The 11507-nt window shown below is 48.4% G+C and overlaps 1 protein-coding gene across 2 annotated transcripts in view; it reads right to left on the reverse strand.

Moving 5' to 3' along the window:
* Nucleotides 1-8222, reverse strand: part of LOC119101588 (acetylcholine receptor subunit beta-like 2) — a 48783-nt gene extending 40561 nt beyond the window's left edge. For both annotated transcript variants that reach the window (XM_037224937.1, XM_037224936.1), the window contains exon 1: nt 8139-8222. In XM_037224937.1, the coding sequence (XP_037080832.1) occupies nt 8139-8199 (61 nt within the window). In that variant the 5' untranslated portion in view covers nt 8200-8222. The remainder of the gene's footprint in view (nt 1-8138) is intronic.
* Between the last annotated feature and the right edge of the window lie 3285 nt (nt 8223-11507).

Genomic DNA, 11507 nt, shown 5'->3' on the forward strand with positions numbered 1-11507 from the left:
TGAATCGAGAATTATCAGGCAAAGCGTTGGTAGGCCCTGACCACACATGTGTCGGTCCTCACAAGAGTGGATTCGGCTTCGGCTGCAACTTAACGCAGATATTTAGTGATAGTTCCTGTTCGGGGCGGTGCTGTATGACATTTTCTATTAACTCCTGCTCTAGCTACTACAGATGTATTCGAATTTCGGACACGATGTCCGCGGCATCACTTAATAGACTTGGCGCCAATGGGTTATCTACAGCCTGAAACTGGCAACATCACGTAAAAAACATGTGAACGGCAATCTCGTTTTGATGCGGCAAAGTTCGTATGAACTTTATCTGGGGTTCAAGCTTCCCCAGCCCTCTCTGAAACCTCAAAATCTATTGAACCGTTTTCGAGGTCATGTGCTCAAAAACTGATTGCTGGAGCGTGAATTTTCTTTCGATATACAACGGTTTTACAAATACCGTTCATGGCAAACCCAGGGAGGGAAGGTGGGGTAAAACACACTGTATCGCCTGTTCAGCCGATCGAAGCGAAACGTCCACTAAACCCAGCAAGAGAATATATGAAATGGATAACACGTTGTGAGTGGTCAAATTCATTTTTTAGTGTGTTAAAGCTGGTTGCTTCTCGGCCAGGTACGCAGGCAAAATATTGCTCAGAGTGGAGGGGACAAATGTCATACCTTCTTTTAAAACCCTTGCGATCTTGCACTCAGATCCCAAGAAATCGCCCAGTATCTAGAAAAACCTCTTGATTCCGAGGAGATGGGGGTGGGGGCAACGACCCGGCCCCTTGACCGGCCCTTGGTTACTTCCCTGTTCTCTGCATTTTCACTTTCGGAGCTTGGTATGTGCTTTATCTGGCAAGAAGTCAACAAAATTTCGGTGTGATTATGCAGTGGTTATGCTTTGTACGGACTAAAGTTGTATTTATTTATGTCAAGAAATTACATATAAACCTGCAAAATCGTCAGCCTTCCGTCTTAATTAAAACGCACTGAATAATCTAACTGGGAAGTCTGCGGTATATCAAAGTGTATTTTCACATACCGCAGACTTCCCCGTTAGATTGTTCCTATACAGAACGTCACAAGTAAGACTCTTAAGCATCTATCTTGATCTTGTAGTTGCATTCTGAGGTGGTGAACAAACATTAAGCGAATTTGGGAGTTCAACATGTCCTATACACTGCATGATCACCAACAATTCTGTTCAGATTCCGCTATCGTCAGAAATCCGTTCATTTCATGAAAGCAAGCAAGCAAACAAAAAATATAAATTCGGGTTCCGTCTCGCCAGTATGGCTGCGTTTCTACGCTCGATTCGCTCTCTCACTCAACTACGTTTAGAAACGGTCTGGGATCGGTGAAAACTCATGACACAAAATCCTGCACGGTGTAAAAATACAAACGTGGGCCTCGGAGAGGCCTAGCCCCCGGTCCACCTGCTTCTTGGTTGTGTCCCTCTTATATATCACGTACATAAGCTTTTTTGTCTGCGTCAAATGCAGAAATATACCGCCATGGATGGCAAATTTCGCCTCTGGCCGATGCTTCCCAAACTGCTCCTCTTACTTGGTCTAGACGCTGCGCCAAATGTTCCACGTAGTAAGAAGTAAAAATCGTGTGGGAAATAAATGGCTTCGGAACGACAGTGATGAGCACAACCGGGATCAAAAGTTGTTAAAAGCAAAGGTTGTCAGGCCCTGTTGTGCCACTGACAACAAAACTGCGACGATTGACCAGCCGATTCATAAAACCGCAGAGTTTTTTTAAGAACGCCTCGCTCAGTTTCGTTACCGACGGCGGAAGTAGGAATACCAAAGAAGTGGACCACATTTACTACTACTCCAGGTTTCAAGTCAAATAATTACGTTACTGTGTTCACAACAAAAGGCATCGCAGACGAATGCGTGGCATAATGTTTGATGCTACCTGACTTCGCCCGTTATGTGTTGTTAGTCACACGCAACATAATTTTTAATGATAAGCAGATCAATGCATCTCATCTCATCCAGAAAATTCCATGGATACCTCAAAGGATCCGAGATTCAGAAGACCTTTCAACAAAATTTTGGAAAGTCTCAGAATTTGCAAGATTTGCCGACGACATTTTGCAAAAATCCCAGATTCCAGGTACAAATATCCCGAAAAGTAAGTTGTTAAATGGATGTCGTTGCACGTTCATTAAACACATTACTACATCCTGGCACAATCATTGACGTAGTTTATGCATTTTCATGTGCAGAGCATGCGTTGAAATGCGTGGCAGTGGCCATACCTGGCTTCAGGGTCAAAACGATTGCTGAAATGTGTAGGAAGGAACTTTACAAGAAATGGATCCATTATGTCACCATACAAAAGAGAACTTATTATTACCCTTCGTAACAGCTTTGGCAAGCAAGGCAACCCAGGATGAGACTTTGTTTGATGCAATACGTCTCGTCGGCCTAGGTCTCGCACCTCCTGAGAGTGATAAATCAGCCATCTAACATGAAACCCATACAACATTGTCACCAGCAGATGCACAAGACACTATTAATGCTCTCATCGACTTCAATTAGCTTCGTGTATCATATATTAATAAGTGATGCTTTACCTTACACCTGTTGCTTAGCCAGTTTGCAGCAACCGCTGTATAAATCTGTGGTCCAGCAGTCAGCTGATTATGCTCAAATAAAGGTCTTAAACACATTCAGCTGACTGTATGGTGATGTCATGCAGCTCAAATCACTGGCAGTCCAGTAATAGTTACGCAAGGGACCACATAGGGGCGGCTGGTGTGGGACGTAACCACATCGGACCAGACGGAACTAAACAGAGCTAAACAAGACCGGACGCGATCGGACGGGACCGGCTGAAGTCAAACGGCCGCGATGTGACTGACAGAAACCGAGGTGGACAGAAGGACCCAACGGTACCGGATGGCGCCGAATGGGGCGTGATGAGCCCGGACGGGACCAGGCATGATTAGAAGAGATAGATTTGGACCGGACGGTGTCGCATGGGCCTCGACGCCGTGGGACGGCACTGGACGGAACCGGATGGGACTGGAATGGCCTTGACTGGCTGAAGAATAGACAGATCTAGACAGAACCAGATCCGGGCAGACCACGCCAAATAGGACCGGTTGGGACCAGGCGATGCTGGATGGGACTGGATTGAAGCAGATGAGGCCAGATGGGACTAGATGGGACCATGCAGGATTGGATGGGACCAGATCGGTCCCGTCCTGGTCTCCTCCGGTTCCGTCCGGCCACGCTCTGTTTCTATTGGTCACGTCCCCTGACGTTCAGTCCCATCGCCTCCGATCCTGTCTGGTCCCTTCGGGCTCCTTCCAGTCCCACCCGATCCAACTTTTCGTCCGGTTTCATTCGATCCTATCTCTCGACACCCGATTCCGTTTCCTCGACACCCGATTCCGTTTCCTCGACACCCGATTCCTCATCCCGTTGTATTTGTTCCGCCTGGTCCCATCTCGTTTCATTTTGTTCCGCCTGGTCCCATATCGCTTCATCTTGTTCCGTCTGGTCCCGTTCTGTGGTGTCCAGCCATATGCCACATTCGGTCACGTCCGGTGCGGTCCTATTTCACCTGATCACATGATATATAAACAGCACAAAAGGCTACATGATCAGTGACTCAGAAGAAAACCCGCCTCCCAGTCCTCCCCCCCCCCCCCCATCCCTCCCCTCCCTGAGGTTTACAGCCACACCCATGTGGCACAGGGGCGAAAGTCCATTGGTAAAACCGATGGCGTTACTCTAATCTCAGCATGAGCTGTTTCTGAAGTGAGTGTATATCACCGTTCGCTTTTGTAAAAAAAAACTGAAACAGCAAAATTTTATGTGTGAGCCGTATTCAGTAGTCACTTGTAAGTACTACGAAGGTTTGTAGCCATGCTGCTGTGCTGGAGGAATTAGAGGGGGCATCCTAAGGTAAATAAGTACTTTTATCACTTGGGATCAAAACTCAATGCACCTCATTCTGGGCCAATGGCCCAACCGCTCGATCATAACATTGGCGTTAAAACTGTAGTTCTGTATACTTAGCATGTTGAAGACGCTTCTCACGTTGAAAATTGACAGGTGAGCACTGAGCTTTCGTCTCATGTCAAGATACCTATTTTATGACCTGTCAAATGAGTTCACCTCGCCTTTGCAATTATACTTTTCCTAAGGCAGTATACTGCACTAGGAGCGGTAGAATATACCTGCACCTTATAAAGTTAAAGAAGAAATAGGATGTAAATGCAGCAGCACTTGCACTTGCACTTGCACAGCACTTGCAATTAATGAAGATATTTGGATAACTGACAAAGTGCAAATGCCATCGTTAGTGCTAGCCACACCACAAAATACTGGAAGCTGATTTTGTCATATCTGTAGTTATGAGATATAATTTGATTGCCAACAAGATGACAGGTCACCAATAAGCGGGGAAAGGTATGACATTCACCATCTTGATAGCAGTGATATAAGTTGAGGCTCAAATAATGAAATTCAAACAGTTCTGCCAACCTATGCAGGGATGGTCCGGGCTGGCTTTCATACCTATCGAAGCCACTTAAACCACAGCTATACAAATGGATCATATAACATTATTTGGTGCCATCTAAAATAAACTCTAAAACCCTAGGTTTCCCAGAAAAATTCAAAGATTCCAAGATCTCATAACATCCTTTAGAAAGTTTTTTTTTTAAATCAAGACCTCCGATGATTCTAGCACAAAGTTCCAAACAAGACCCAGGATCTCGAAAATCCTTTCAAAAAAATCAAGCGGATTCAGGATCCGACAGGATTCGTCAAGCAATTCAAACCAGGTCTACAACCCCAGAAAAATCCTTCGACATTATTTTTAACTTTAAAAATCCAGGATCCCACAAAATCGGGATCTAGATCTTAGCGATCCGATTCCGGTGAGCTTTCTGGGATCTCGCCATATGTCTGACATCACCACACCGTCAAACCCCCTCGTAAGCTCAGTTGGTAGGACGCTGGCCTTGCAATCTGTAAACCCTGGAATCCTAACAATCTAGGAAGAGAATTCGGGTTGTAACGCATGCATGGCTGAAGGCCAGACATCAGCCAGTTGCTCTCAACACCCAAATAGCAGCTGACGAAGGCCGAAAAATTAACTGGCTACAACGTTCTAATAGATAAGACAATAGTAATACCCCTATTTCTCGGAGAAAAACCAAGAGAATAGAAATAGATTGGTCGATGTTTAGGCAACATGCCTTTATCGAAGCAATAGCAGAGGGATTCGTCAAACACTTCAAACAGGTCTACGACCCAAGAAGAATCCTTCGACATTATTTTTAACTTACAATATTTCGGCATCATGCGTTCATCGAAACAATCTAATACAACTGGTCGTACCGCTCTGGTACATGCTAACGTACCAGACGAGGACGAGCCGAACAGCAGTTATTCCATGTCTTATCCCATCCAACTAATTTGTAGGTGAATTCACCTACCAATTCTTAGAACCGTAGGATCTAGTAGTCCGGAATGCAGTTCCCAGAAAACATGGGGAGTCAGCGTCTCGCTCATGAAATGAAAACCCGTTGATCCGCTGTATCTCCACACTGGCTGCTGAAACAAGAAGGCCACAGGTGTTTTTCTTTACAAATGGGTGGAGCGGGTAGGCTCGCGTATGAGTTTCTGAGAGTGCTTTTACACAGTGACCTTTTGGCTCTCTGGAGCATTGTCTCCGCAGACGAGTTTAGCCGGGCGGGCCGCTGCGGTGCGCGTCGGTCGGTGGAACGGGCGGCCGCGGTGCGCGTCGGTCGGACGAACGGGCAGGGCGTGCCGGTACCCCAGCACTGTACTAACGTCCGGATAGCACCATCTTTGCATAATCTATGAGCACCATCTACGATGCGACCATGCGCAATGCACGGGCGTATGCAAGCATAGCGCAGATGGCTTCAGCTAGACTAGTGCTAGAAGCGACGACTCGTGTGTGGTGCACGGCGAAGATCAGAGGCTCCGTCTGGATGCGCGTTGAGAAACCTGCATTCGGTCGACTACTCTGATGGCAGCTCAGATCGCCGGAACGCGGCGTCTGTCACATTCCTGGAAGGCATGTATTCGCGGCTTCAAACCACCGCGATGCACCGGTGTTTCAAATCTACACCTCGTGTCGTTCCCCAATCCACCCCAACTCCGCACAGTAGGTGTCGTTCCTCAATCCACCACAGCTCCGCGCGGTGGGTGTCATTCCCCAAATCCATCACAACTCCGCCCAGCGGGTGTCGTTCCCCAATCCATCACAACTCCGCCCAGTGGGTGTCGTTCCCCAACCCACCACAGCTCCACGCGGTGGGTGTCATTCCCCAATCCACCACAGCTCCGCGCTGCGGGTGGGTACAATCCGGCCAGTTGGGCCCCAGCGCGCCGCATGTAATCGAGGTCGTGTTGGCGAGGGGCGACCGTAGTGTGGCGCGGTGTCGTACCGCTATTGCTGGTAAACCTCCGGGTGGCCCGCCTTGGGATCACGTTGGCTTTCAGACAGGCTTTGCGCCCTCGGGCGGAGGTCTGGGGACTCTGATTGGCCAATTTCCACCGCGACGGCCGTCCCAAATGCAAAGTTTAGCGTCTAAGGACGAGTCAGCGGAACTGACCCGGAATGGGCAACGTATCGGTGTCGCTACGGTATCAGCGTAAACAGTGTACCCGATGACAAATGAGACGTCTTTGGGACCACATCGATCGCTGCAGGGCGATGGATGGCTGAGTCAATGGGTTATCGTTCAGGCCTTGACAATAATGGACGGATGTCTGGGAAATTTGTGCTTCACGCTTCTTGTGCTCCGCCTGGTGTGGTAGGGCACCTTCTCACGTGCCCGAGCTGAGTCGCTGGCTGTGTGGATCACAGTAGAGCTCAATGAAATGTCGACCAGCACCGGACATTTGTTTTCGGAGCACATGGGGGGCGTCGGGGCCATATTGGGCCTGAATATTTAGAGAACACTATACATCGAATGTTGATTGTTGTGATACCTTCTTAAAGGGTCTCAGGCCCGCGAGGATCAAGAAAAGTGATCGCAGATCGCGGAGAACCCATCCGCAGTATCGGGAGAACTTCTGAATCCCAAAAGACCCTTCAGCAGAAACAAGATAGTGGAAGATTGTTCGATTTAGTTTGAAAATGATGCCCGGACCTAGCAAAATCTTTCAACAAAATGTCCAAATAATTTATGGATCATGGAAGATTCCAGATCAAGGACTCACGAATCTCTGAAGATCTGAGATCGACCCTAAGTATCTAATCTCGCAGTACAGTTCTGGGATCTAGGCACATGCCTGGTCCTGACCTCCACGACTTCGCTGACGTTCAGCAATGATCGCGAACATTGAAATAAGGCATCGCGTGTCCAGAATCGACATCGACCTTGCATGGTCATGCGTAAACCATTTAATTTGATCTGATCCCGTGAGCTAAGTCATAAGTCACCTTCTAACGGCAGCGCAGACCAGACACACATCGCAGCTTCCACGGAACGGAGCCATCACTGGCTCCATGACAGCAGCTAAGGAAGCGAGAGAACTCCTGTTTGCACCGCGGCCCTCAACATAAAGCGCCTTGCCGTACAAACACGTGAACAAGCACGACAGCATTATCGACGTCGCATCAACGCCATGCGTAGATGTGCGACAGTTGGCGAACAAACTGACGACCCTTGCTATCAAATAATGTCAAGATTGCACACTTAAAAGCTCAGCTGTCGGCTGCTTGAATAAAAATTATATGGAATGTCTTCATTACCTACCCCCTTTATCCCAGCTCTCTAAAACGCGCCGAAGACCCGACAGTCAGGATATCGCCATGGGGCGTTCCACTTGTCTACTGAATCTCAAGCGTGAGCACTGCTGTGAAAAGGTCTCGGGAGACGCCTTCAGGCCGCACCAAGTTTCAGCCTTATCGGCACCAAGCTGTTCGATAGAACGCTCAGCGTGAACGATGTTCGCCGGCGACCTCAAAGCAAGAGTTTGCAAGCATGTTTCCTGCCGAACGCCCTACAAACGAAATACACGGGTCCAGACGCCCTGCCCAGCCTTTGACCACTTCACCAGGCTGTTCACCGCACATAGTCCACCCGCTCCGCTCGAGTGCTCAAAGGACGCGGCCGTTCCAGCACCTACCCGCCAGTGAGAGGAGCACCAGGAGCGCGAGAGGGGCAGCCCGCCGGCCGCGGCCCGCCATCCTGTCCGGCCGGGGGCGCTGCCGCTGCCGGCGCGGGCCGTGTGCTGCCACCACCTCCCCGCCTCCCGCCGGCGCGCACTGAGCACCGGCCGCGCCTCCCGCTAGTTGGCCAGCCTCCCGACAGGCGGCAGCAGTGTGCTGGCCGGCCGGGAGCATCGATCGGGCTGGGCGCCGGAGCATGTGTCGCTGTTCCCGAACCCGGCGCACCGCCGCCCGAGCAGTTCACTGCCGCTAACTTGCGCTGGACTCTGTTTCATTTCTGCTCCAACTTCTACTCGTAGCCCTTGCTGGGGAGTCAGGGTGGACTGCTGGGAGCGAGGCGCAATTTTGGGATCGGCCCCTAATCCGATCAGAGATGTGGCCGAACTCAGGAATGTATTCCGGTAGAGCAGACTCTGCTAAAAGCGCGGTAGAGCCAGTAAGATATCTTATTTGTTTTGGCAACGATCGAAGCGCCGACAGACATCGCTGTTGCCATAATGAATGCAGATGGCGCAAAAGCCCAAGAGAGCTGAGACAGAAACTTGCAATTCCCATGGAAATGAGTAGCAAACTTGGCCATTTCTGTCGTTGAGAAAGGTTGTTATGACGGATGGAAGTACTTATTACCACACACACTGATTACAAGCCATCTCGAAGACACACGACTTCGGTATTGACTGCTGAGAGGTCTGGCTATCGTTTCTTTAGCTTGGGTCAGATCATCTGAGCAGAAGAACTTGATGAATATCCGTTGATCTACCTTTTGATTCATCTTGATTTAAACATGTTTTACAAAGTGGATAATTTGAGTGTATGCTGGCCACTTGGTTGTGGTGTGCTTCATCATGCCACTCAACGTTCCTCGTTTACTGCTCACGCTGTCCTAGCGGCTCGCGTCCCTGCTTCCGCTCGAGTACCATGGCATTCATGTGGATCAGAGCTGGTAACTGGCTCGGGTGGCCGAGGTGCCGAGGTGGATAAGCGGCTTGTGGATGGCATATTCACCCACACTTTTCTGTCTGCGCCCAGTCCGTGTGTGCTGAGCTCGCCAAATCTGATGGCACCGAAGAACTTGCATACCTAAGTGAGCAAGTTTTCCAGCTCCCCATTTTTCGGCATGATCAGTTCAAAGTTGTGCTATGAAATCGGTCGTCAGTTTACCAGATAACAGGGTGTCTTAATCTTTACTTTTTTGGCATTTTTTTGAATTTTTTGCACCTCAAGCAAGCTGGACTTAGCGGGAGAGGCACCTCGCTTTTAAATATGTGGACACTTGCTGTGTGAATATGTGGGTTTCACAATTGTGTAGATGATGGCACAGACACTTAACTATTTGGCCTTTATTTCACATAAGTCACATTTATATACCCTGACTAGTTGGCCTTAGATGTCAGCTGAGGTGTCAACTTGCACATACCTTCCGAAATAACGCTCTTATGCGTGTGTTAATAAAAAGTGATTATGCTGACTGAGTTTCCTATCGCTGCTCCATTTCATGGCCGAGGGAAAAAAGTATATTTTCTGTCACCGACAAAATTGGAAACAGCCTATATTGTCCCTGGAGCCAAATCTATCACAACTCGTTGAAATATAATTCTAAAAACAATGGAGCACACAAAACAAAGACGGTAAAATGCAGTGCGTCATGATATGCACTAGTATGTTTGTTGCCGGCGGTTAATTTACACTTAACTATCATGTACTGGCCATGCCAAAAGCCCTGGTAGCTAGGGCGCAGATCTTAGTGTATGGAGTGTCTGAAGCAGCGAGCCTGAGGCCGGTGAGCACTCCGGTTCGGTGCAGACCTAAGACGCTGCATGTTCGGAGTGAGCACATATTTGGTCAGCGACCGTATCAAAACCATCACTGCGCTATCTCACGGCGTACTGGGGCAATACCAGAGTTGCAGAAAGAGCTTTTATAGAGTTTATCCATCCCTAAAAAATCTCCCCACGCCTCCTTGCTATCAGCTGTGCACCCTTTTCGACAAAGTGTCGCCGCTTTTGACAAATAGCGTGACAAACAGTTGAATAGTTGTCAGGATAGTGTGGCCACAGAGGACGACGGGTTCTCAGGTTGGGATCTCCTTGACCAATGATAAGATATTGGTCATCGGTTTACAGTCGGGACAGTGGATGTGTTGGTCTGTGATGACGTCAGACTGTCTCATGCATCGTCTCAACTCGTGCGCCGCAAACGTCTGCAGCAAGCTGTCACTGCGGCACGAATGCAAGACGCCGTGCTCGCCTGGATGTCCAAACAGCAAATGCGCCGACTATCTGTCGTCGGTCCGCGGGCACATGGTGGGTCACCTTCACACGCCATGATTTTTAAGCCTGAGGGATCCCTCTTTCCCGCCTTCTGTCCCCTGTGTATATTCTGCCACCATGGGACGCCTGTTTCTCGGGCCTTGGGAATAAATGCGTAGTTTAACAAAATAGTTCAGGGGGACTTAGCAAGAAAAAATGGCAAAATGTACCCGAGAGGTGCACACAAATGTGCTTCTCCAAATTAGATCCACTTACCTCTGCAAGTTGGGTGAATGGAGCGTCCACCACCGTTATTGGATAGAAAGCTACGCTCGGGCTACACCCTGCTTTGCAAGCAGCTGTGCTTGACAGCATGACAATTGATATTAAAACGGTAGGTGTCATGAGGCGAGCTGGAAGTGCATAGTCACCGTGAAATGTAAACGTGTAAAATACTTATCTGCATCATCTGAGATGCCTGAAAGGTCTGAAAGACCTGGGACTGTGTGAACATGCTCCCGAAATACATTAAAAAGCCGGTTTTTGACATAATTATGCCAATTTTTTACCATGGACCACACTTAACACCTTAATCCCAAAAGCTAGCTTTCACAAAAAGCTGCACAATAGATAATTGGTGACTGAACATACACATCTTCCTATTTCCCACCACGCCTTGTTATTCATGACCTTCACTACCGTCTACTGGTTCCAGGGCAAAAATATGAAGCAGCTGGAATGAAACGGGCAGCTAAGCTAGATCTGCAGGACGTATTGTTGTCAAAAACACCACTAGAAGCCTTGACTCTCCAAGACAAGCAGATCACTGAATCCAAGTCCATGTTCATGCAACTATTTCTTTTTGAAAACAACAATATTTTTAGGTCCAGCGTGGATACACCTTAGAACATTTTGACCAGCCAATTATCATGATGTACTCAACAGCTGGTAACCTAAGCCACACTGTTCTTAACTGAATCACTGCGCAGTAACTGAGTCACAATCTGATCAATTACAAAACGGAACGCTTACATTAAGCCATGTGCAAACTGAGACAATGTGTGTGGGCACAAACCA

Source organism: Pollicipes pollicipes, unplaced genomic scaffold (assembly GCF_011947565.3).
Source record: "Pollicipes pollicipes isolate AB1234 unplaced genomic scaffold, Ppol_2.1 Scaffold_4881;HRSCAF=5763_pilon_pilon_pilon, whole genome shotgun sequence".
NCBI classification, from domain to species: domain Eukaryota; kingdom Metazoa; phylum Arthropoda; class Thecostraca; order Pollicipedomorpha; family Pollicipedidae; genus Pollicipes; species Pollicipes pollicipes.